The sequence below is a fragment of the Ammospiza caudacuta genome, chromosome 10, assembly GCF_027887145.1.
Source record: "Ammospiza caudacuta isolate bAmmCau1 chromosome 10, bAmmCau1.pri, whole genome shotgun sequence".
NCBI classification, from domain to species: domain Eukaryota; kingdom Metazoa; phylum Chordata; class Aves; order Passeriformes; family Passerellidae; genus Ammospiza; species Ammospiza caudacuta.
The window spans coordinates 26235004-26262509 of NC_080602.1; the positions used below are offsets into that span (position 1 = coordinate 26235004).

Below are 27506 nucleotides of genomic sequence, written 5' to 3' on the forward strand. Positions count from 1 at the left end.
CAGGTAATCCCTGCTCCAGCTGCTCAGCCCCAGGGCAGGGAATGCTCACCCTTGTGTGGGGCCATGTCTTTGGAAAATTTACCTGCCAGTCTCAGGTGGCTTCCCCCCAGGTATCCCATAATGTCTCTGCCAAGTATCAAGGCCTTACAAGGATTTCCCCAGACTTTCTTAGAAGTTGTATGAATGTTTTTCTCCCTCTGAGCAAATATAAAGCCTGAGGCTGGCATCCAACTGAGGAACTTCAGCCAAAACAAGCCTGGCAGTGCTGGGATCTGAAGTTGTGGTCCTATAATGGAAAATGTTTGGCATCTGCAGCAAGTGGTGCTGCTGCCAGTGCCACCACAGTGCCCAGTGTGAGACAGAAACAGTGTCTGGCCACAGGATTATTTGGGTTTAATTTCCCTGTTTCCTTAAGCAAGCCCTGGGGCCTCTGGGTTTTATCAGACACAACTTACTCAAAATATAAACCAGGAATATAATGGCTGCTTTCACTCCCTGGGGCTTGGGAAGTTTAGCTGCATCAACAGCCCCAAAGTGAAGAGGCTGCTCTTCAATGTCACCATAAAACAGATACTTTGAGCCTTTCCCAAGCAGGGCTATGTGGCTCCTTGGCTGTAAAACAGACAGGTTGGCCTCAGTTCAAGAACTTTCAGATTACAGAGTTAAAAACTGGTGTCTCTGGACTTGAGTAATACACAACACTATATATCTGAAAACCTAAGTGTCCATTTATCTTGATAATAAATACTTTCTCCCTTCATGTCTCAAAAGGAACAGGATTTCTATCAACAAATGATGAGAAAGCAATACTCTGGGATGCATACCCTGGAGCCAAGAGAATCTTTAGCTGTACTTTCTGCATTAATATGTACTAAGGGAATTCAAAACATCCCTCTCTAGAGGATCAAATGTCAGACCAACATTTCCTGCTGCTTATACATCTAATCAGCAAAGTTCACCCCATCAGCACCTTTTTTAAGGCCCTGATCTCATCAGCTTCTGCTTTTGACATTGTTTCCTGTATTTTGTAGGACAGAAAAGATTTTTTTCCTTCTCCATTTTCTCAGACACCCTCACATTTAAAATCCACAACAGAAAGAAAAATAGACAAAAATACAAATGATGCTTCACAGTGGCCAGAATCAATAGGAGAGAAGTGATGAGCAGAATGTGCTGTATTACCACAGCCCCACCATGTCTTGGGAAGGGGGTCTGGGGCCAAACAGGGGGAGCTGCCAGTGACAAATGTTCTGTCACATCAGGAAATATTGCTGCTTTCCTGAGCACAGAGATCTAGTCCTTCAAAAGGGCTTCTCAGAAGCGTTGTAAGTGCTAAATTAACTTCTCTCCCCCCTTCCTGAGAGCGCTTGGAGAATTTAATATTGCAAATGAGAAAGATGTATAGAATTAAACCTGTAAATTGTTAATGAGGCCCTAAAGCAGCCACCCACTAAACTCCACAGCCACAAAGGCACAGAAGTGGAACAAGCCCAACATTGTGGGATGCTGGAAGCCACGTTCTGTTGACTGTTCAACAATAGAGGCTGCTGGCCACCATCCTGCTGGTGAGGAACCCATGGGGCTGTAAAGTCCCACAGGACACCATCCAAGGAACTCCTGCTGCTGGGAGCACTGGTGGGAGGAAAGAAATTACAAGTCATAAAAGAACCAGGCTTTGAAGAAGGAAGAACCTCAGAACCCCAGAACTTCTTCCTTTTTAAGTCAGTGCCTTCCCTTCCCCATCCCACCAAACCCCAAGGGAGCTGAGCTCCTGTTAATAAGCCAACCTAGGAAAGGATAAAAGTTGCAGCTCATCCAGCAGCAATAAAGTCCAAGTGGATTTGCACTTGTATAAATCTAGGGAGAATTCTCTCCTTCCAAAATGATGGTATATTCAATATATATGTGCAGTCTCAAGCCTCAAAATCAGCAAGTAAAATTCCTGGTGTCACAGAAACCCGTGGTGTGAAATAAAATGAATGCTGTCTAGCAATCCCATCTCGCCTGCTCCTTTACAGCCCCCTCATGTCTCACTTCCCAAACCCTTCCAACCACCAAGAGTTAAAAATATAGCATGAAAACACACTTGTTATCCCTCTCTGTACACTGAATTACCAGCTTTTCATTAAAACCCTGGAGAGACCCTTTATACTTAAAATCTCAACATTTACAAGCTGAGTGCTTTTACTTATAATTTCAGTTTCATTCTGCAGAATACTTGATCTTTCTCTTCCATTTTCAGTTATGCTTGTTTCAAACATCAATTGTTAACTCTAGGGTTCCTCCAGGGACAGAGCAGCCAACAACACAGTTTTCAGAAAAGTCTCTCTGGCCTCCTAGAAATGCATAAAAGAACTCCAGGCTGTAAGGAATTGGGCAGGACTGGGCCAGAATACAACCACAGCTGCTGTGCAGTGCTCTGGTTCTTCTTAGGGTCTGTGCTGCATCCTAAAAGACATCTAAAAATTCCTGTTCTATTCTGCTATTCCTATTTGTTTAGTGATGTTTTTATTTTGAAAAAGAGGAGAAAACTTCTGATAAAATACAAGTAAGGGAGAATACAGCAAAACACCTTAGATCCTGAGAAATCTTGGCATGCAGGAGAAGAGATGAAAAAAGTAATATTTTTATGTGAATCACTTTATTGATCATTTCTTAGGGGGGTAGTGCCAGAATGGACTGATAGGCCCTCAGAAATATGGGAATTGTTTTCCTAATGCTCCAGCACTCAAGGAAAGAATCTTTTCTTTGCCACTACTGGTTGCCAGGTGAGGGCAAGGGGCCATGTTCATACTTCTGACAAGTTTTGCCTTTGTCATTTGAAATGGAATAACCTCATCACCACCCTTGCCATGATGGGTGGTGTTAGAGAGATTCCAGCTCTCTAGTTGGAACCAAAAATTAAGGACAGCAATGTTCTCCTACAGAACATTGCTGCTGATGTACAGCTGCATCTCATAGCTGGTGCTTTTGAACTCAAAGCAGTTGATGTATAAATGGAAAGGAACATAAATCTCTCTCAGCTTTTGTATATTTGAACAGGTAGAGGGTCCCCATCAGAATTCATAGTTGTGTGATGATCTGCAGGGCCTTCCATGTAAAAAAAAAAAAAAATTCAGAGTACTTGCATGCTTTAAAATCCAGCAACTTTGCCAAGAGACTAATTGTCAGATACAGGAAAAAAGCCAGGAAGTTTAGTACGGCTAAATGGGATGAAGGCCTGTGAGACTTGGCATGCCCCAAGAGAGTTCATTATTACATTATTGATAAAGTTGAGGACTTTGAAAATGCTTGGCTTTGCTTTCCTGACACAAAGGATTAAAGGTCAGGGCAGCTGTCTCTCTGCAGTGCAAGCCCTGACACAAGCAAATCTCTGGCAATCAATGGCAGTGGTGCCTGGGCAAGGACAGGATGCTGAACTGTGCCCTGGGCTCAGCTCTGCTCCTGCCTGAGCCTCAGATTCCCCCTGGCTTCCCCCTCTCCCCTGAAGGGGAACAGGGCATTTTGTGCCTCTGACAGTGCTGAGCTGGCCTTTGACCTTTCTGTCCTGTGTGAGGGCACTGCCTAAGGCTGCCAGGAATATTCCAAGGAACTGGAACTCACAGACAGCTCTCTTGTCTTGTGGCATGCTGTTGTTTTTAAACTCTGTGATGGCACCTACCAGTCAGAGAATCACAGAATCACCGAGGCTGTGAAAAGTCCCCCAAGATGACCAAGTCAAACCACTCCCCCTGCACTGCCAAGCCCACCATTAACCCCTGTCCCCAGGTGCCACACCCACATGTTTTTGGACGCTTCCAGGGAAGGTGGCAGCTCCCAAAGCGGTGGCCTGTCTGTGCAGGTGCTGTGCACAGCCAGCAAATGTGGTTCCAGTTTGGGAACTGTCAGAGCATGGCTGGCACACATCAGCTGAGCCACGAACAATGAACACCCAGCTCCAGGCCCTGGTGAGGAGCAGCAGTACCCACCATCCATCCAGCAGGACAGGAGCACTCCCCAGTGATGTGGTGACAAACGCCCCCGTTCTGGCAGGGGCAGCGCAGCTCGCACTGCGCGCCGTGGCTGCCGGGGGGACAGCGCTCCTCGCAGCTTTGGGGAGAGAACAGAAAACAGAGCTTAGAGAGCTTACAGGGAACAGCAAACGAGCAAAACACAAACACAGGTCATCATGGGAGTGCTCATGCAAATGATGAACCCTCAGTAAGGCTCAGCTGGCACTGCCAATTAGCTGAGATTCCTTTTGTTTCTGCTGGGGTTGTTTATGTGCCATGGATCCAGCCCGGTAAGGCTGATGCATGTGTGTAACCTTTCTGCATGCACCAAATCCCACCCATCTCCACAGGACAATCCATAACCATTAAAACAGCCCAGGAATATAGGAGCTGCAGGATGAAGCCTTCAATGTGAATTATATGACATGGCAATAAAAGAAGCTGCAAACAGAATAAAAGGATGGGATTAAAATGCTTGAAATTCCTCCAGTCAATACTGAATGTTAACTTTTGCAGTGTATAATGGACTGGCAAGGACTCAACATCATTTAAAGGCTATTTAAGTTCATTGAGTCTCTCTCTAGTACTTGTGGGGGGCAATGTGGGGGTAATCCCTGCAAAACCCAGGGTTTCCTACATCTGCACTGCAGAGCTTTCAGCACTGAGGCTCTGAAACCACAGGATGTTGTCCCCCAGCTGACTGTCCTCTCACGAGGATGTTCCTACAACACCAGGGGCTGGCCCTGCTGAGAACTGACCCCTGATGTCAAGGGGAGCACTCCCAAGAGTAAGTGGAGTCCTTAGCAGTGAGTGCTTCCACGACTGAGGTCACAAGTCTAGGAGGAAATCACATACTAAATAAAATATTCACAAGGTCTATCACTTATTTATGAGGGTTAACTCTGCCCTTATTTTTTTCCTTCCCCTTCATGCAGGTCAACAAATAATAATTGACTGCAAAAGTATTAACTCACCTACAATAGATCTCCTACCACATTCAGTGACTAAATTCTCTTTTCCCCTTAAATAATTCTGAAAAACATAATTACTTCTGAAGCTACTGAAAGATCTCTAATGAGAACTGATGTTACACTGTGGGCAATTTTAAATAAGAAACTATTGCTTGCTGTCCTAAAATTAATATGCAGATTTTGTGAATCCTACTGGTAAACTTTCCGTGTGGTGGATGGGGATTTAGCTACATGATTCTCGTTAAAGTTAATAGGAGTCACACCGCTAAATCCCTGCTCTCTGCGCTTAAAATTTACCCCCTAGATACTAAGCTGATATAGTTAACAGCAATGCTTTCTCAGTTAGATTGAAAGTCAAATAAATTGGGGAAGGAAAAGTCCCATTTGATGCTGCACTGGACTGCTAATGAGGAGAGAGTCCAACTGCTTATCAAAACTCCACCATAACTTGGATTGTATTCACATTCTGAAATTAGGAACAGGTAGAGTTGTTGCACAAGTTGGAACATATAAATTATTTTAAAGCTTATTTTAGCACTATATTTTATTTTAATAGCATGGAATCATAGAACTCCAGGATGGTTTGGGTTGGAAGAGATATTGAAGCCAGATCCAACTCCCTGTCATGGGCAGGACAACTTCCACTATCCCAGTGTGCTCCAAGCCCCATCCAACCTGGCCTTGGACACTTCCAGGGCAGCCACAGCTTCTCCGGGCAATCTGTGCCAGGGCCTGCCCACCCTTACAGGGCACAGTTCCTTTCCAATATCCCATTTGTCCCCGTTTAAAGCCATCACCCTTTGTTCTATCACTACACACCCTTGTCCTAAGTCCCTCTCCAGGTCTCTTGAAGGATGCCTTCAGGGACACAGGTATAACCAGCAGCAAGAACAGAGGTTTCCTTTATCCATTCTCTCTGAAATCCCATTCCTGGTTTCTCCAAAGGCCAATGAATAACAGGGTGTAAACTCAGCCAGTTACTCCTCGCGTTAAATGCGTCCGACCCGAACCAGTCCAAGGCAGTCCCAGCGCTCCCGCCGCACTTACAACACTCCGGTGTACCCGGGCGCGCAGTGGCACTCTCCGGTCTGGGGGTCGCAGGTGGCGCCGTGGTGGCACTGGCACTGGAAGTGGCAGCCCTTGCCGTAGGTGCCCGGCTCGCAGAGCTCCTCGCAGCGCCAGCCGCGGAAGCCGTCGGCGCACACGCAGGCGCCCGTGATGGGGTTGCAGAGCGCTTCGTTCTGGCACTGGCAGCGGTTGCTGCAGTGGGGCCCCCAGTGCTCGCTGTCACAGCCTGCGAACGCACACCGAGTTACCCACGGGGCACACGGGGCTGCCTCACCCCACAGCCCCGTGTGCACCTCGGCCAGAGCCTTCCAAAGGAACCCCCGCTCCCAAACTGCCCCCCTGACCCGGCTTTAACATCTGCCCGCCCTGCCCCAGCTTCAGCATCCCCACCCAGACCCAGGTCCAGCATCTCCCCTCAGACCCAGGTTCAGCATCCCCACCCAGACCCAGCTTTAGGGTGCAAGGATACAATGGCACCACTGTTATACCTAAAGTTGAGGACTTGTTTAACACCTTATTGGATCAGGCCTGAAATCTTTTAATATCCTGTTTCTTAGTGCTCTTAGATTGCTGGAAGGAATGAATTTATAGTGGAATTAGATGCAGAGGGTCCCATCCTGCCTGCACTGCACTTAAGGGCAGGTGGTGCTGCCAAGCAAATGCTGTCGATTTAATAATGTCATCAAATATTGTTTCTTTGTTATGTTCCCATAAGATAACATACAAGATAATCTAAAGAAAGCTTTCTCCTTGGTGTTGTTCTCTGATTTATTTATTTTTTTATTTACTTTTGTTGTCTGGACTAAGTAGATGGGAGGAAATAAAATAACACTGGAGACAGGACATCCTGAGGCTGCCCAGGCTCAGGGATGAAGTTATGGAGTGAATGTATCAGGTAATTCCTACACTAAAAACAGCAACACAGAAGGACCCCAAAGCCTCTGGCCACTGACATGGAGAGGAGGTTCCCTATGGAATGCAGTAAGGCACAGGGAGAACCCTCATGTGACAATCCTGCCTGATCCCTTCTCTTTGGAAGAGCATGTGGAGGATGGGAGAGGGAAGTCAGCCCTACAGGAACAGTTTCTCCTGATTTGCTCCTGAAACAACACCTGTACAACACCTCTTTGAGCTGCGTGCACTGAACAGAGCTCAAGCAGACACCTGAGGTCAAGGTTTCCTCAGCAAATGTCTGCAGGAAAACAAGGATTTCTTCAGCAGCTCTACCCTCCACTTAGCAGTCTTTCACCACAGCTGTGGCAAGGATGAAGAAAATCCTCCTCCTATCCAGAACTGGCTACTGGGAAGGACAGTTACTGATGGCTATTCAGGCACAGCTGGCTGTGCTCAGAGCTGGGTTCAATTTCACCACCAACCCTCCTGTGAGTGGTGTAAATCCCACTGCCAGGCAGAAGAGGAGAGAGGAATCCCAGCAACAGGGCTGTCTTCACAAACTCTTTTATTTGCAAACATGGAAACTAATCCCAGGTGACACAGGCTGCTTCTCAGCCCTGGATCTGTTTCCAGGATTAGTGAGGTAAATGTAAAGCTCACTTAAGCCCGGTGCTTTTGTCCTAGAAATTACATAGCCCTCTCCTTCTACAGTACTTGGCTATAAACCCACACTGAAAAACTGCTTCTATCCAATATTTTTGGCAATATTTTTATTTATTAACCCTCATTTTGAGAAGGAGGATATTCATTGGTCAGTGTGAGGATATTCAGCAGAAAAAGAAGACAGCTCTTTGTTAATTTGCACTGCTGATTACCAGTTTACAAATTCGTGTTTCTTGAGCAAGTGTTAAAAGCAGAAATAAACCCTCAGAAGACAATTCCAAGGTCTCCAAAAGATCTGCAGGGTGTTGGGGGATGCAGTGCAGAGGTTGCATGTCCTGCAGCAAGCAGAGCACACCATGGCCCCCTGTGCATGATCCCACTTGTGCCTCATCCTGGATCCTTTATTGCTTTGCCTCACTTGCCCCAGCTGTATACAGGGATGAGAGCTCCTCTCTAACACCACTGGGAGCCAAGCAAACAAAATCTTACTCTTTATAAGACTTAAATTATTACTGAGAATCTGTGGGAAGAGATGATCTATCTTTATTTCACATAGACACTTGCTAAGGCTGTGTGAGCCTTCTGGGGCAGGGAGCAAAGCTGCTGGAGCTGCTGGAGATCCCCAGCAATTTCCATTCCAGAAACACTGATTTGTTTTCTGCACAACTTGAATATCAAGAGATGCAGCTCTGCACCTCCATAAAGGACACAAACCTGAACCACACAAGCACAGCTGGTGTCCCTCAGCACAGGAAAGAGGAGTTCAGGGATCAAACTGCACCCTGTGTGCTCTGGGGATTGATTCCTGCCTTCCCACACCTCACATCAGAGCCCCAACTGCAGACTGTGGCTTCTTCTCAGCTGATACAGCTCCAGTTGCAATTAATTCCCCTAATATGAATAAATAACACTCATTACAAGATATTATTCTATCCTTGCTCTTTCATGTCTCAGGTGGGTGCTCCAAGCATCTGATTTGTCTGCTGGGTTTGTGTTTTTCAATTTGAAAGGAAGTGAAGGAAAAAGAAAACCATTTGTAGGAAGGGAAAACCATTTCCCATCATTAGTTCAAGCATCTTGTTTCAACTGTACAGTGCCTGCACCAAACACAGCTCATTTTTTTGAACACTTATTTGCCAGCAGTATTTGGTCACGTTTGCTTCTTCCCTGTAGCAAATTTTATCCCACAATCTCACCAAAGGGAATTGAGTGAAATTCGTTAGCAATATGTCAGTGTAAAATTTGGTTAATGAAATTTCATCCTCACCTGGTTTTTTGCACTGCAGTAACCTCACATGAAAATAAGATCTTTGTTGCACAAAGTTTATCAGTTGCAGTTGCTTTTCGTTCCCCTTTCCTCTGAGTCCCACATTGCAGTGACTCCAATGACTGTGGAGTCATTTCATTGGAACATGGTGTGATATTTATATAATGATATAATGATAACTCTGAGATCTGCACTGTGGACACTTCTTCTTTAGCAAGGTAGATACAGGGATGATAAGCTGAAATCCAAGTACTTATTCATACAATTAGCTCCACTGAGCTCAGCAGGCTCGCTCAGGTGTGAGAGTAATTGAGTGTGTAACTGGCTACAGGACTGGGATCCAGTAGCTCCTGGTAGAGAATTATAAAACAGAAGAAACAAAAGACTTCAGCAACCAAAAGGAATTTTTTCTCTACACATGAGGGTAGCAAATCCTGGCTGGTGTGTGACAGTGACTCCAGGTTCTGGGACAGAGACAGAGAGCAGAGCAGGTGCAGAGCCATGAGACCCTGCTGCACTTTGGGATCATCAGCAAAGTCTCCCATGGACAAGGAGAGACCATTTTAAAGCTCAGCCCCAGTCTAGCACAGTCTGATCCTGTTCTTGTTGATTGCCTCAGTGAGTTACTGTAATAGAGATAAATAATAACAGCAACAATGTGTGAACAGAGAGCTGATTAAAGCTCACATGAGCACTCTGCTGTAAATGCAGATGCCATTAAAAATGTCAAAATGATACAGAGACTTTAACCAGACCATCAATAAGGAAAGCAACCTGAGAGAGGTGATGTCAGGGAGGTACAAATGGTCCCCTTGGCTGCATGTGGGGATGTCAATACCGTGAGGGATGAGGCTGAAGCAGCCCCTGTTCTCCTGGGAGATGCTACATTGAAGGGAGCTGCCATATTTCAGGTACGTGCCACACTCCCTGGCAAACGTGCTAACTTCCTCACTTTTTCACCTTTGGAAATGTGGCTGGAGATGAGCTGTCACCAGTAAAAATGAATGTGGCTCTGTGAGGGATGAAGCTGGGTGCCCAAGCACAATCACACTGGCGTGCACAGGGTGCTGTGACAGGAGAGGGATTCTCTCCTCAGAGGAGACTGCTCAGAGCAGCACCAAGGGTTTTCCTTCTATTGCCACTCCCACACTGAAACCTCAATTCCTTCCTGAAGTGAGGGCTAATTCCTGCAGCCTCTGCAAACAGAATCCTCAAATCCTAAAATCCTTAGAGTTGGAAAAGACCTCCAAGATCACCAAGTCCGACTTTCAACTGAACACCCCCATGCCTACTAAATCACATCATGAAGTGCCACACCTGCTTGTTTCTGAGCCCTTCCAGGGATGGTGACTCCACCACTTCCCTGGGGAGCCTGTTCCAGGGATTAACCACTCCTGCAGTGAAGAAATGTTCCCGCTGTGGCTGTGCATGGCATCCTGTTGGCAGCTGTGTCCTGGGAAATCGACACTGGGGACACAGGGGAGGTGCTGCTGTGCCCCCCAAGGGCTGCTCATCCCTGTAGGGATGAGGAGGGAATTGCTGAGCTCTGGGTCAGTAGGGACACCCAGCACACCATGCAGCAGCACAAGTCAGGCACAATGAAGCAAACACAGGAGTTTGAAAAGGTAACAGATGAATAAAAGGACTCCCAAGGAAGGGGTGACATTTATGGAGTGACTCATCCCAATGAGAGAGAGTCAAAAGTGCAATTCCAGAGCTTGTCCATCACTGCACACACACCATTCACATGAAAACAGAATCTTCTATCACAGCAGCACCACTACCTGTGGTCTCAAGGTCTGAGTTTATTCTGCTCTCAGCATCAGCCTCCCTGTGGCTCTTTTATAGCCAGGGCCAGTTCTGTATTGCAGGTCTGCAAAGTCAGTGGGATGTTCACAAACATCCTGAAAAAGGCACAGCTGAAAAACCCAGTGTCTGATTTCCCAAGGACTCAAGACCATATTGGGCTGATGGGGAACTTCAATTAATCCACACTTTAAAGCAGCTTTCTACAAATTTGCTAAAGCACAGAACATGCTCATATTCAATAATCAATATTCTGGAATATTTCCAAATTCAGTTTGTAATATTTAAATGAGATACTAGCCCTTAAAAAATGCAAACAGGAAATAAAATTAACTGATTAAATCAAAGAGGACATGGTTTAAGAGAGATTATTTTAGAATTTACTTTAAATTAGAACTAGATTCTCCTCTTAATGTAACTGTACTGTTGTAAAATGATTCTATGCATACAAATTGAGGTGAAATGTGGATTTAGCTCTGGGTGGGGTTTTTTTGTCTAATTCAGTTTTGGAATCAGATGATTGACCCAGCTAATGCAAAGCAGGCAAAGAAACACCAAAAGGTAAAACATGTACCTGAATATAATGAAGGATAATTTAAAATAATCAGTTAGGTTTTTATCCCCTGCACTTTATTCAGCAGGAGAATTACAGCCCTGTGTTGAGCTGGGTCTGCTCCCTGCACAAACATGACTCCTTTTGGGACAGCTCAACACTTTTGCAAACAGAAGCCAAGCAATAGGTTTGGAACAAGGTCCATGAAGAGGGAATTCCCCTACAATGACACTTCCCAGCACTCCATGTTGGCTCTGAGCAGAGCTGAGCCCCTCAAGTGACACCAACACAGTGCTAAAGGCATGAGCCAGGTCACTGACACATCACCTGCTGATCTGCTTGATTCCAACCCAAAAACATCTGTCTCAAAAGACTGATCACCCCTGGAATGTCTAACACATGTTAATAACACTCAAAATAACCCAGATTTTCAAAAATGTTCATCCAAATGCTTAGAGACTGACATTCTAATTCCATTATTTCACCAGCTGGGACACCTCCCACTGTCCCATCCCCAGGGGAGTGCTCAGCTGCCCCCAGTGAAAATTCACCTGTACTCAATCAACCTATAAAAACTGCAATTTGCAGCTCCTCAGTGCCACCCCTGGATAACTCATTACCTGCCTTCCTCGAAGATTCCAACTGTATGAAAGACAATCTGAAATTAAAGACTTCAGGGCCTTAGCAAGGCTCCTCTTACAGTCTTTCCAGGGAGCAGCCACGGGCCACTGGCTGTTTAATCTCTGTGCAGTAAGTGGCCCACAGGGACGGTGCCAGCCCTGTGCTCTCAGTCCATCACCCACGTGTCAGGGCTTTGCTCTGTCCCTGCTGATGACACACCTGAACATCAGCCTGATGACACTCTTGAAGAGATTTGTCTTACTCTCATTTGCTTTCATTTGGTTCCCCAAGGCAAATAGGAAGCATCCCATGTAAATAAGACATTTGACTTATGGAGCTGGTGTCACAAAAATAAAATGTCAGATTAAAGGTTGGAAGGACAGCAGTAATTCAGTACTTGAGCCTATGAATTATGATATTTTCTTTAATTATGTGAGCACAGGGTACCCTGGCACTTGCTGACTTCTGAGCTTGTAGCTTTGCAGCCTTAAGGTTCCAGTCCTGGATTCGTTTTATCTCCAAAGCCAGACTTTCAGTCACAGCTCACACAATTATAATGAAGAGAATGCCAGTCTCAGTGTTTACCACTCTAAGACTGCCCAGAGAATGTATTTTGCATATGTAAATATGCATTTGTGTACCCACCCAAAAGGAAAACCCCTGGGGTTAATCTGAGGCTGGCAGGACTGGCAATCAGTCTCATCCTCGCAGTTTATGGATCAGTCTTCATCAGGCAGAAATGGAAAGTTGGGAAGGAAACATCAGCTGGTTTTTCCCAAAATGAATAAATTATTACTCACAGGAAGAAATCAACCTAATTTTGTGTTTAGGTTTATTTTTTTTTTCCTTTCTTAAGGACAGGAGAACAGATTTTCATCCTTCAAGAAAGATTTTGCTGATTCTCCCTGAAGTTCCTGCTCTCAATCAGATACAGAACATGTGGCTGATTTGGGCCCTGATTTAATCTTGGATGATGATCTCATTAGTCACTGACTCTCTAACATGTGGTACCTAACTCAGGCTCAGCACTTTAGAGACCCTGCAGTTTATTTAGCATCCTCTGAGGAAACATTTGCTTTCCAAAGTAATTCTTGTTTAAAGAACATTCCTCTGGTATTCTGTAGAATGCTTACAGCAGTTAACTAGCTGAGGTTTGTCTTTTGGATAAATGAAAACAAAATCACTCCAAGTCAAAGAAAAGTTAAGTATTTGGATGTCAGCCTCATCAAATCCTGTAATGAACTCAATATATTTTGGAACCACTAAAAAGGAAGGAACAACTTCTACTCCTGACAGATATTGAAGTGTGGTGCTTACAGAATTTCTACTAAGAGTTATTTTGACAGACGCTTCAAAAGAAGTGAAAATTAGAACATTAAAAAAACCTGAGAATATTTCTTATTTCTTTTTGTAGAAATTACTGCTCTGTTTAATGAGCCTTTAACTCTACTGACACTCTGGATCTTACAAGGAGTTTAAAATCATGAAACGCTTCATAAGGGAGCGACAACATTCTATACAACACTGGCAGCTTGTCTTCTCATTATAATTTTTGTGGAGAAGATGCTGCATTCTTTAAAATGTTGGGTTTTTTTTTTTTAGTGTCATATTAATGGGAGGCAAAGTCTGTTCTTTAATTAGAATTTTACTGTGGTGAATTAAAAAATACATGGGCAGAGTATCAAGAGTCTAATAAAACTAAATGAAGATACTATCTTTCCTCTGTATGAAACCCAGCAGTCTTTGCTCTGGCAAAATTTCCATCAATACTTCATTATTATTGTCTAGGACAGGCTTGTAATAATAATATCTGCAAGTAACTTACTTCCAAATTCAGTCTTCCAACTGGGTAAAACATTCTCTCTCAACATCTGTAATGGACTTTAGATGTTTTCATTGACTGGGTAATGAAATTTTCTGGTAATGCCTCTGCACAGAAGTAAAATCAGTTTTGCCTGCAAGAAGGGGTAGAAATACACTGGATATGCCTAAAACACTGCAGGACAGGGAGGAGATGCAGCCTTCAATAAGTTTGTGTTGGAGGGGCTCAGGGGTGGTGGCACCAGAGCTGCTCAGAGAGGCCTCTGACCCTGGAGATTTGGAGCTGTTGACACAACAGCAGTGTCTGGTGTGTAAAAGCCACATGCAATATCCACATGGGCTCCTTCTTACTCTAAATAATCTAAATAAACAAGCAAGGCAGTTGTGGGAGCAGAAGCAAACCCCCCCTGGGTTCAGTAATTCCGGCTGACTTTGATGCAGTTTGGAGCAGACCCACAGGGGCACTGGCAGCTGCAGGAGGCTGCCCAGGCTGGCTGCCCTTCAGCCACATCCTCCTCCAGGACAACTTCATGCTTCACTGGGGAATCCAGCATGTGGAAAACAACCTGATCCAACCCCTGGGCTCACCTTTCCAGCCTGTGTGACTGCAGAGGATCCAGCGGGACCAGCCCTGCCCAGCCAAGCTCTGGGGATGTGCTCAGCTCCTTGTTTTTCCCAGAGCACAAAGCCAGCCTTGTTGAAGGTCACCCTGCTGATGTTTTGCCAGATAGGCAATACCTCTTTATTTGCACTTAAAGCAGTGCTTAAAGGAGAAAAGCTTCTTGTCACTACAGCAGGGGTAGAGGATGTTCCCTCTCCCTGTCCTTCCCATGCAGGGATGTGTCCCTTCCCTTGCAGCTGCTGAGCAAGGGAGCAGAATTGAGACCTGGATTTGCTGAGCAGGACTGGCTGAGCACTGGGGAAAATCAAGGTATGGATATGGAAGAAATGCTGGATCCACCTCAGCAGCTGCAAATTGTACCATAAAGTTTCCCCTTCAGGGGATGGATAAGCACATCCTTCATGCATAACATAACTCACAGCCCTGACTCATAAGTCATTTTTAAGATGGTCAATAAGCAATTTATTTTATTGCGTTGATATTGAAACACAAAGTAAACACTGTGGATTGTGGTATTTGCTTTTATTTCCGATAGTGTTGTTGGAGAGTAAAAAGATCCACTTATTCTCTTTGCTACAATTCCCTCCTAATGACTAATCATAGAATCTGGAATGGTTTGGGTAGGAAGGGACCTTAAAGAACTTGTTCCACCCCCTGCCATGGCAGGGACACCTCCCACTGTCCCAGGCTGCTCCAAGCCCTGCCAGCCTGGCTTTGGAGGCTCTCAGGGATCCAGGGGCAGCCCCAGCTGCTCTGGGCACCTGTGCCAGGGCCTGCCCACCCTCCCAGGGCAGAATTCCTTCCTACCATCTAAGCAAAATCTCTCCTCTTTTAGTTTAAAACCCCTCCTCTTGTCCTATCACTGGGTCACCTGTGCCCTGCTCTTCAACTGAACAATATCAGCTTAAAGGATCATCTGTCCCAGCAACTGAATCTAGGAAAAATCTTACCTTTTCTAGTGTGAATTCTGTTACTTACAGACATTCAGAGAGAATTAGAGCAGCAGAAAGCCCAATGGCCTTTGAAAAAGGGGTGTCTTTTATATCTAAAACAGTTCAAAGGCTTGCAAAAAGCTGTGTGCAGGTATCTACACCAGCTACTTGCTGTTCTCTTTTCTTCTGGGCATACTTGAACCTTCACATGGCTCTTTAATGTTACCTAATGTCTTCAAGATATCTTAAATACACTGCTGTCTTTCTCTTATAAACCATTAATAGTAATGTCCCTTTCAGGCACAGAAAAAGAAACAGTTTTGTAAAAAAGTCTTGCCCTGTGTGACCCAGGAAAAACTGGAACGTTCACTCATCTAAACACATTGTGAGACTCAGCACAGCCTCTGCAAACCTTTCTGATATTTACCAATAGAAAATAGCATGTCTGAAACTACTGGTGGAAAAAAAAGAAGCAAAAATACTGAAATATTAGAATATTACCCTCTCTTTTCACATCACTCGGGCAGAGAGATGTGAGATGTGTTTATATTAAAGAGATAATCATGAGGCAGACAAATGCTGCATTGCTAAAACACCAGGAACCAAAGCCTGTGTGTCCCTGGGTGTGCTGGGAAAGGCAGAGGACACAGAGCCCAGCACCAGGAGAGGTTTATGCCAGAAAATTTCCAGTGTCCCTAGAGCAGCTCTTCAGACTGCACCAGTGCTGCAGCTCTCCTGCACCACTTCTTTAGGATGCAAATGCTGAGAGAGCAGAGCAGCCTCAGCAAGCAAAGCAGCAGCTCCCAGTGCTGGGCAGAGCATTCAGGCACCTCTGCCTGTGTCCATTCAGCTTCCTCTGCCCACCAGTGGGGCTTGGGTTTCCTTCTGGAGAGCCAGGCAGGAGGAGAAAGTCTTGTCTCATCAGTTATTGAGATTGGATGTCTAAACCTTGATATTTTATTTCGACTTCCCAACATGTTCCAATGTTGTTCACAGAAGCGTAAATTAATGCCAATTTCTAAAGCAGAAGTTGCTCTAAACTGGGAAGTGAAACTTTTTTGTTATGATGTTAAAAACAGACAATTCTTAAACTGTTTTACATTCTGAAAAACAGGCTGATCAAAACTGTTCATGCTCACAATCAGTTAGGGGTGTAGTGAGCTGAAATGTTTTGACAAACTCCCAGCCACATGGAAGCCGGTGCTTTCGGAACAGTTTCCCATTGTGGATTCCTGCATTAAGCCATCAAGTGTCAGGCAGGCAGAAACACCAAATCATCACTCCACATGTTTTTCCCTCATTGTTTACAAACAACCTGGTTGTGCCTGCAGCATTATCCATGGGTCAGCCTCACAGAAACCTGGACAATCCCCAGAGCATCTCCACTTTCTAGGATTGGGGTGTCACTTCTGGGGGTTCAGCTGCAGCCCAAGGAACTGTGGAACACCTTCACCCCTGAATTAATTTAATTTCTCTGCTTTTTAGTGACAATTGCCACTGACAAGGAAAAAGCAAAACAGACACATCCTGGCTGGATGGCAGCAGGGAAGTGAATGGGATTTTGCTGGAAGAGAGCACAGCACCTGTGCATTAAAGGTTTCAAATGCCAGACGCCCTTAAAGGTTCAGATCTCTTCATTCTCCTTGTGGCAGCAGAGAAATACCTTAAAAAATCACAGGGAAAAAGAGGCTGTCTGATGAGACCATCACCTAGATTGTCCCTGGCCATGCTGCAGTGCCATCAGCAGCACCTCGGGCTCACCCCAGTGCCCTTTGCAGCCAGGGAATTTCTTTCCATCATCTCTAATCATCTCTGATAAGGGCTGGCCGCTGTGGGTTAAGTGAGTGCCATCTGGAACATGACACTGATTCCACAACTTTGCTGTTTTCTCAGCTAAGGAAGGTGCCCTGCTCCCTGCAGAACCTCAGGGCAGAGCAAACACCAAACCCCCCAATATTAAATAATCAATGAGCAGAAGGAGGCACGAGCCCACAAGAGGAACCACCCAGGGAAATGCTGATGTTCCTGCTGCCTGTGGGATGGTGACTGTGGTGGGTGGTGATTTAGGAATGCTGCTGACACACATGCACAAATCTGATGACACAGGAAATTAGCATCCGTTCCTCTCCCCCTGCTTCAGAAGAATTACTAAATATAGCTCACTCTTTAAATATTAAGGATATCTGCAGAATGTTGTTGTTTTTGAAAGGGTTCTTTCCTGACTGGATTTTCCTCATCAGGCTTAGTAATCAAGTTGTTTTATTTGGAATGGATAATTATTCATTGAGCGATTAATTATTCAGAGTACATTACTAAAGAAAATTCAAAGTATGCTGGTGTAATAAAAAAGTGACAAAATGCAACTATTTGGGTTCTAAACTGTTCAATAAGATCAGAACATGTAGTATCTGTGGGTATGTAAATGTGGTTTTGCACATTTAAGAGAATTGCCTCCATCACAAGAGTCCCATGCAAACACTGATTAATTCTCAGGGTCCATCTATGACCTGGAAAATGAATTTAATCACCATTTCATAGAAGGGAAACTGAGACAGTCAAATTACATTAAACTACAAAACTCCCCAGAAAGGAAGTGATAGCACTGAGATAGGACAGCTCCAAGATCTAAAGTGTCAATTTATGCTCTAAGTACCTTGTAGTATATTTTTTCACTACATTTATAGTCCTGTGCTGAATTAAACAGATAAAAAATGACTCTTTAATGTATACAGAGATTAATTAATAAAGTGTTTCTTCTGTTTCTCATCAATAGCAGTGTTTAAAAAGTGGAAAGTTGATACAAAGAGCATCCCTGGGATGCAAACTCCAGTGGGATGTGGCTGGGGCAGGACTTGAAGGGCCCAGCCCGTCCATCCTGCTCAGCCAGGGCTGGGACACTGAGTGACACTGCTGGGATTCTCCCTCCTGGTTTTCCAGGCCCCAGCCCCACCACTGTCTCGAAGGAAATCTGGGATTCTCCAGGTTTGTTTCTCTCCATCTGCTCCCATCCCCATTAACCCTGACAGTGTTTCTTACACACCTGTTCTGAGATTCTCCCTCACTTGCTCTCTAACAAACCAAACTCAAGTTACACAATATTTGCTGCAAAATTTTCCACTGACTGTGCTGGGACCTGGTAGGTTTTGTTTCCCTGCTGATTGCCAGGGTTGCACAATTGGAATTTTTGCAAGGCAAGGGATCCAAAAGGCAGTAAAACTCCACAGACAGAGACTGCTGGAGTTTATTCAAGTATTTGTTAATTAAAATTGTTACAAGTAAATGAATTAAGTTCATATTGCACCACAAGGACTTGCCCTTATAGAGACCTCACAGCCAGAAAAAGGGGAAATTGTTCTGCAACTTCCATCTATGCAGACTCCTCTGTTTGGCACAGCCTTACTTTCTGTCAAACTAAAAGAATTCTAACATTTTCTGTCAGGGAGCTGGTGTAAAACTTGAAGAAGGCTTAAAAAAACCTCTACTGTTGACTCATTTCACTCATTCCTAGGCAGATCTGAGAGAAAGAAGATTGAAAGCAACATTATAAGCAAGAATTATCCTCAACTCTTGAAAGGCACACAAAATTAAACTGGGGGATCAGGATCAAGGTAGTGGAAATTATTGGGTCTGTGCACTTAAAAGCTGAAGAAGGTGACTTCCCACTGAGACTTGAGAACACAGGTGCACATAATTTTAAAAATCTGCATTTTTAACCTTTTAAATTTGCTAGCAAAGCAAGGAAGTTGTTGAGAAGCTGCAGTAAACATGGCAATTCAATCAGCTCCTTCCAGAGTCTATCTCACAACTCTGTGATTCCTGAACCCAGCAGGTCAGGGGATCACAGAACAACTCCTTGCTGGCAGCTGAATGGAGCTGGAGGCAGCACAGCAACACTTTAGGGAGTGCATAAAAAAATCTCTGAATTCCCAGCTCTGCTGGCTCTGGCCACCACTGGTCAGTGCTGAAAGCAATGTCCTGGTCCCTGCTCCTTCCTAGGAATGCAAGAGGAGCTGTGGAAAGAGCTAAAGCCAACTTTCTAGCAGCAGTCTGGGAAAGGATTCAAGTTTTCCAACTTTGGTATCAGTTTCTGTACATTTTTAAAATCTGGGCTCTGCAACCAACAATTCACAGGTGATAACAGATTTTTTTCAAGTTTTTAAGCATGTCAGAGGTGAACACAGATTTCTAGTGTTACTTTTCCTTGGATCAGCCAAAAGACTTCAGGCTTATTCTTAGACCCATGGGCTTAAAAATAATTATAACCTCATAATGCAAATACTGTGAATTTCATTAAAAATCAAAACAGCACTTGACTGCCAAGAAACAACAAGCACTTTCATGCATAAGCTAACTAATTCCATTTTCAAAGCTTCTGGAAAAACAGTAATTGTAGCTCATCATGGCTACACCTTGAGAGATAACGTTGCACTTGCTCCTGCCTGCCCTGCAGTTTCAGAGGAACCACTGATGGCTCTTTACATCTCACTTATGGCAACAGGACCCGTGGTGGAGCACGGCCACAGCCGTGACATGTGACAAATGCTGTGACAAAGATTTATAAAGCTGAAACTCTAATTACCCTGATCCACAGGCCACTGAAAGGAAAGCAAAGGACACCACTCCTTTTCCCAGTGCAGCCTTATAACCTGATTTATCCTCAGATTTGTCCTGGCAACAGAACACCGAGCTGCTGCCCACAAAATACTGCCAGGTGGAATCTGAGTAAAAAAGATTTGAAGCTGTCCATCCAAGTCCTTGTCTTCTCAAGTCTCAATTATGGGACCATTTTCCTTGTGGGAGCTCTTTATGACTTCCCATTGGGAGCACAACTCACCCCGAGCGGAGCTGCCAGAATTCCCCTCCCAGGTTCTGACTGCTCCAGTACATCCACCTTATTTTACACTATTTACACGAGTGTTGTAAAGACTTTTATTGATGCCCAGGTTTTACAGCTTAATTTTAAGGTACTCAACAGTTGTGCTCAGATATAGTGGATGGATCCTCCTGCTTCCATATGTTCCCCATTGCCAGGGAGGTCCAAACTGGCAGCTTGCTGAGCCTGCCTGAGACGTGGCCATAAGTCTTTGGAACTGGGACTTTTAACAACTCTGCTTTTCCTGATTCTTGTGCAAACCACTCAATCTGTCCTGGCTTTTAAACTAAAGACGTTTTTATTTGCTCTTACTTTTGACTGGTCTTGGAAATACACGTCAGTGAAATACTGTTATTGTAAAACACCTTAAAAAACACGTTTAGGACTAGAAAAGCTGTATGAATGAGATCATAAACTCCTGCAATGCTGTGGGCTGGAAGGGAGCTTGGAGATCATCCATCCCCAGGCCATGAACAGGGACACCTCCACTGTTCCAGGGTGCTCCAGTCCCACCCAACCTGGCCTTGGACATTCCCAGGAGCCCACAGCTTCTCTGGGCACCCTGTGCCGGGGCCTCCCCACCCTGCCAGGGAACAGCTCCTTCCCAAGATCCCATCCATCCCTGCCCTCTGGCAGTGGGAGCCATTCCCTGTGTCCTGTCCCTCCATGCCCTTGTCCCTCTCCAGCCCTGGAAGGGGCTCTGAGGTCTCCTGGAGCCTTCTCTTCTCCAGGCTGAACAACACAGTCCCAGTTTACCACCAATGATTACTAAAAGAACATGATATTAATCAGCACCAGCAGTGACCAGTCACAATTCACCCAAACCAGTTGTCCTTTCTGCCCTCACATCTTTCATATGTGTGAAAGCTCAGAGAAAATATTTGGCTGTAGGTGAGCAAAACACAGGAGTACGTAGACCCAAAGGAATCCTGTACTTTCCTGCTTTCATGTGTGCAAGCAGAACTGGGGGAGGAAAACAAGGTATGGAAAGTATTAGACAGAAAAAGGGAAATCACTAAGAGTAGGAGGAAACAAGGAGAAGAGTATGTAGGAAAAGAAAATTGAGATAGGTTAAAAGAAGGCAAAAATCTAACTACATAAAATTCCCCCCACAAAAACAGAGAGGAAAATAAAGAGCTGAATGAAAGAGCACATGAATTCCTGCTGTCCCTGCCTTAGTGTCCCACATAATGTGTCCCTGAAAATAATGAAGGTCACCAGCACATTATAGGAAGTAGTGAGCAATGAGAAGCCCATTAGAACCAGCCCAGAAATGATCAATTTGTTTATCCTTGTTATCTGAAAACAGAAAACAACATGGGAAGGGGATGAGTTCATTTTGCTCCCCAAGGCTTTTGTTCCCCAGCTGCTTCCCCTCCCCAGTGCCACGCACATGACTCCTGCTTTTTACTCCTGGATAGGCAGGGAATAATGACTGACTGTAATAAAATAAATGGCTGCTTCTTGCACACAAGACATCTCCTGTCTGATTTCCTGGGAGCTGCATTAGCAGGGTTTATAAGTCAATTTTTAAAACTCAGGACAGCATTAAAAAACTGACAAATGCCACTCGGTCACGTCCCTGTTGTCACAGTTATTGAGGCCCCTGGAGAGAGTGTCAAAGAAATAAAGCAAATTTCTTTTTTTGCTTAATTTGTGTCAATTGATTTCCTATTTTTAATTAATAATTCTAATTATGATGCAGCAAATTTACCCAACAGACACAACTGGTTTAATCAGCATGTATTGATTGTAACAGTAGAATTATCCCAGTGTTCCTGACACCATTGATTTTCTGTTGTGTGACTGTAAGAAAACAGCAGCTGGACAGATTCTGGTGTCAGCTCACGGTGCTGATGATCCCTGAGCTATGAATTGGTGCTCCTGACCTGACAAATAAAAACACAGGCATTATCTACTGCTCCAGCACTCCAGAGAAGGAATCTGGTCATTTCAGTATGGCTCAAATAAGGGGTTTAGACACAGCAGTAGCAGCAGGAACGTGAAGGTGGGAGACACTGCTTTGAGGCAAAAAGGCAGCAGTTAGAAAAGTCCTTGTAAAATGGAGCTAAATCATTTGGTGTAAGTTCCTAATTTGTCCTTATTTTGGACAGCTCCGAAATGCCTCTTCAAGCACATGCTTAAATATCCAGGATAAAGAGTTTAGGATATTTTTGAGCCTGAGTCTCACATTTTATAGAATTCTCCTCTCTGATGGAGCTCCCAGAGGCTGCAGAGTGTCCAGGCCATCAACACCTGGTACAGACTGGGCTCTCTCAAATGTCACTGCTGTCCCCAGCTTCTCCAGAAGCAGAGCACTGGCCTGAGAAAAGAAAGGGAATTTACAGAGAAGGCACAGTGTGACCTAAACTGCTGTTCAGCCCTTTTGCTGGAGTCACTGAGATTTCTGCAATTTTCTGCTCATTGAGTTCCAGATTCTGCAGAAATTATATTAAAAGCCCCTTGAAGCAGCACAGAGAATTCTGATCCATTTGCAATTTGAACATTCCAACTTTGAAAGTGTTTAAAGGCTTTGCAGGAACAGGTGGGTTTGAACTGACCCTCTGGACCCAAAATGTTCCCAGGTTTGGAAGGAAAAATGATGAGATCTGAAAGCCAGAGCAGTACAGAGGGGGGTAAGAGAAACCAAGGTGGATGGCACTGCCTCAGCCTGGGCAGGCAGAGACACCCCACTGTTGTAGATATTTAAAATATCTACAACACCCCACCATTCCCAGAGGGAGCAGAGGGCAGAGCATTCCTTTACCTGAGCTGCAGCCTGGGATGGAACCAGCCTCTGGCAGAGGTGTGAATGGGACAGTCTGATTTGTTTCCTTGCAGAATTAATCACAATGGAGCAGAAGATAATTCCCCAAGTTTCCCCTCATTTGGTTTTCCACAATAACTGACAATATGAGCACATTTAGCAGAAAAGGCTGCCGTGGTGGAGGGGAAACCACTAGTAATAGAAAAATTATAATTTTTCCTGAAGCTGTTAATTCATATTAAACATTTTCAGTTCTGCTTACTCAAACTATAATGTGTCAGGAATAAACATGTGATTATACTAGTTAGCTTTTTGGCTAAAATATTTGGAACAGTAAAATTGATAGATAATTACAGTAACAATTATTTGTTCCCTGCCAAACCTGCACTAAGGCATGTCTGCCTGCAGACTTACGCCTTTTTAAGCAAAAAAAGATAAGCAGTACACATCATACATTTTGAATAATGAAAAAGATATCCTATGGCCAGCGTTTCAGAAGTGGAAACAGACTGGGTTTTGATTCAAACCATATCTATTTATGTAAAATGGGATTTTAATTGGAGCTACTTATCCCCATGATACAAATGGGGCAATGAAAAATGATTGATGCACTCGGGTAATTATTGTTATAGCACCTTGCAAACTACAACAAAAAAACTTTCATGTACATAATGGCTGTTTAAATTTTAATAAGATAAAGAACTGCTTGTCAGTAGGCAAAATATTAATGCTACATTTTGAACAATATTTATATTTAAATACAAACAATATTTAACTGAAAAATCAGAATCCATGAGAAATGCTGGGTGGGTTTGTTTAAGTGATGAATAGATTTATTTTGGAAACATAGAGAAGAAAGTAAAAAAGGCATTAACTGGTTATTTTTTACATTGAGGACATCCAAAGATGATACAGCACAAGCTCTCTGTCTCCCAAAGTGTAAAAGGAGGCAGTGAGTGCGATGGTGCAGATATATCTGGTCTCATAAGAGTCACTGTTGCTGCTTCTCCATTTCTACCTAACAGCAAAGGTTAAGAGTGCAAACCCAGTTTTTGTTCATTATTATACAGCATGAATAGCAATATAAATTCTTAATAATTGTTATACCTAGGGGGGAAGTAAAGCAATTCTGCTCATTTAAATGAAATGAAAGCCGAGCGCTCCAGCCATCCTTTCCCTGTGCAGCCATGGAACGCTGCCCCAGCAGGACCTGAGGCTGCCCTGCTCTCTCCATCACTGCCACATCAGAGTTCCTGGGAGCCAACAGGCTCAGAGAGGCTCTGACAGAGCACAGGACCCGGGCAGTGCAGACACCAAGAGCAAGAGTCCTGCTGGAGATGAGTCTTCGGCAGATAAAAAAGCTGCAGCAAAGAGTCTGTCTATACAATCAGCTCGTGTCATTTGTCAGAGAGGGAAGGTCTACGTTAGCCTGAAAAAAATGCCAAGAAGCTGCTTGGAAGAGAAGAGGGTATTGAATAACAGACCAAAGCAATCAAGACCTTCTCTGGTTATAATCTCATTTGTGCATTGACAGTATTTCAGTCAATAGCCTGTCATGCACTAGCCAAGAGTTGTATTGCAAAAATGTTTGGGCCATCATCTCAAATTTCATAGCCGGTGCCCTACAAGGTCAGAGAGTGCAATCATTACTCTTAATAGGGTGAGTGATCAAGCCATAAATCCAGCAAAATCAAATTTTACTTTGGTGTTTCCTATAAAGAAAAATAATAAAACTCCCAAAACATTAAATTTTTATATATCATAATTTTGAGCATCCAGATCCCATTGCATCAGGAAAATCAGAGGCCTCTGCATATAAAGCATGATCTCACTTTCACTGGAATCAGTGAGAAGTTCTCACTTTCTCTTTCAGAGAAGTAGGGGATAATCACAGAATCACAAACACTTTGAGTTGAAAGGAAGCTTGAAGATCATCCCATTCCACCCCCTGCCATGGGCAGAGACACCTTCCACTATCCCAGGGTGCTCCAAGCCCCAGTATCCAACCTGGCCTTGGACACTTCAGGGATGGGCACCTGTGACAGGACCTGCCCACCCTCCCAGGGAACAGCTCCTTCCTAACTCCTGATGTAAATCTCTCACTTTTAGTTTAAAACCAGTCTCCCTTGTCCTATCACCATCTATCAGTGTAAAAAGTTACTTTCCCTGTTTTTTATAAACCTCTTCAAGGCTTCAGTGGTTTCTCCCCAGAGCCTTCTCCCCTCCAGGCTGAAGAGATATTTCATAATTCTGTGTAGTTCTGGATGCAGATGGTCACATTCTGGATGCTTCTATTGGACCAAGCAAATGCAAAGCAGAACAGGGAGTTTGGCACATCCTCTCCCACCCCAGCAGCTGCAGTTCCATCACTGCAGTGAGAACTTTCCTGCAAGTAAGCACCTCGATGGAAGTAGGGTCAGCACATAGGATCAGTTAAACTCTGTCACTCCACAGATTTGTTTTGTTTCCTGAGCCTCTCAGTGACCCTGACTCAAGTACAAAACCCCAGATGAAGCCCTCAGATCACGGCACTTGGTTTGGTTTGCATTGAGGAACAGCTGCCCTGTGGAATGAAGGGAGCAGTGGTGCTGTTGACTACAGACAGGAGCAGTTGGTTTAAGCCATGACAGCATCACTGCACTGCTCATTTTTGTATCGCATTGCAGCTCCAGAATATAATTGAACTGTTTGGCTTTTGAGTGCCTTTTCGTTGGAAATGCAATATTAATGAACCCTTCTGAGCTTCCCCAAACAATAACAGGGATATGAATAAAAAATTACCCCTAACTGTCCTGATTCTACATGAACCTTCCTAACCCAGCTATATTTAACACCAAAAAAGGGTAAAAATACCCAAAGTAGAAGACATGAACAAATGAAACATGGATCAAGGGCATTTTGCTTAAGTCCCTGATTTGATCAGTTCAAGATACGTCCCTCTCATATACCAGTAATCACCTGGATACAGGGTTTAGCAACTAACTCTAATTATAGAGATGTTGAGCAGTGATTTTTTTAAACTGAGAGTTAAGCTGAGAAGAGCTTCTTGACTAGAAGCCAGTGTGCTCAATCAATTAAATTATCATAAGAGAAGAAGAATCAGACCAAGGGGGAATGCGGATGTGGATGTGAGCTGATCATTAGCACAACTGAACTGTCACCTCGGTGGAGGCTGGAATGTGGCCATGCCAGGAGATTGATGGATGCATTTTGCTCAGCAGAGAACAGCCCACAGTGAATTGCTGATAAGATCTGAAAATAAATCTTACAATATTACAAGGCAAGGTGGAACTGCAGCCTCTGCAGCCTTGCTGTGGCCCACGGGCTGAGCAGCTCCTCCTGCCTGCCTGCTCCCAGGGCCTTTCCTGGGCTGAAGGACGTTCTTCCCCCGATGTTATAGCATGTTGTGCCCATGAGGTGACACAGCAGCTCATTAACACTGGAAGTGAATGAGCTTGGGAAGATTTGGATGGGTTTGTGTGGCTCAGAGATGCAGGTTTTCCCTGTAACTCCTGTTTTTCTAGATGACAACTCCATGTCTGCCTATTAGAGGAAGGAGAGACTGACTGGAACCACAGCAATTCAAAGCCAAAAGGCAACGTGGGATGGAGGGGGTGTAAGGATGAAGCTGTCTGGCAGGTTGGTTTCTGGGTTCGTGGGGGTATTATTGACCTGCAGAGTACCTGTGAAGAGGGGATGGATGTCAGACAGCTCACTGAGAAAGGTTTCTTTGCTGTGTTCAGCTATTTTAGTCCTCACTGTTCAGGGAACACAGCTTTAAGCTCCCTCAGTAGAAGGAGAGACAAAGACTGATCTTGCCATTTAGAGTCAAACCTTAAACAGACAGTGGGAGATTCACAGTGAATTCATTAGGTGCCCACAGAGTCCTCAGAAGAAGGAGGCCTGAGTTACTGTCACGATCCCCTGGCTTGCAAACTACAGCAATGTGACTCTGGAACCAGAAATCAGGGTATAAATCATGAGAAGATGTGAACTTCCTTCATTCCTCACTTAGTAAGTTTGTGCTGTAAGAGATGTGAGGCTCATTCCTGTCACTCCTCCAAGGGAATGGCTTTACAAATGATTATAAATATCATTATTTAACTCCTGTGGGAGCTCAAAGACTCCCAGATCTGCACTATTCTGAAAAGGTATGAGCTGTGTGTGAGACTCAAAATGTCTTGTTTTGATACTTTACTGCAAGTAGATGTTTATGGAACACAATGTCCAAATTGAGAGACTTTATTCCCAAAATTGCCTCCTAGATAAGAGTCACACTGGCTGATTTCTGTCTGGCATGGACAAAGCTCCCAGATCCCCCTTAAGAGTCCAGAGCACTCTAATTAAGACTGTGGGTAGTGAGTTGCCTTTTTATAGCGTGTGAAGTCCATAAAGCAAAGCCGTTTCTACAGCTGCCCACTAAACCTCACACCCCTTTAAGGGCATGGTGAGATCTCTCCCAAAGCTTTGTAATATTCCTGTTCCAAGGGTTTTTAGTGTCAGTGACAGATGGCCAACTGAGAGCACAAGGAAGAGCAGCTCTTAACTTATCCATAAAGTTTGAGCTGGCACAAGGAGAAGTATAAAAAATCCTCATAGTTACATGTCTCCCTGAAGAATGAAGGTCTCCATTCCTCCGTGTCCTTAAGCCACAGG

General features: G+C 44.3%; 1 protein-coding gene across 2 annotated transcripts in view; it reads right to left on the reverse strand.

The window, feature by feature from the left end:
* MEGF11 (multiple EGF like domains 11) overlaps positions 1 to 27506 on the reverse strand; it is a 189305-nt gene that overhangs the window by 85585 nt on the left and 76214 nt on the right. For both annotated transcript variants that reach the window (XM_058811484.1, XM_058811483.1), the window contains exons 5-6: positions 6011 to 6257; positions 3969 to 4089 (exon numbers count right to left, since the gene is read on the reverse strand). In XM_058811484.1, coding sequence (XP_058667467.1) covers positions 3969 to 4089; positions 6011 to 6257 — 368 coding nt within the window. The remainder of the gene's footprint in view (positions 1 to 3968; positions 4090 to 6010; positions 6258 to 27506) is intronic.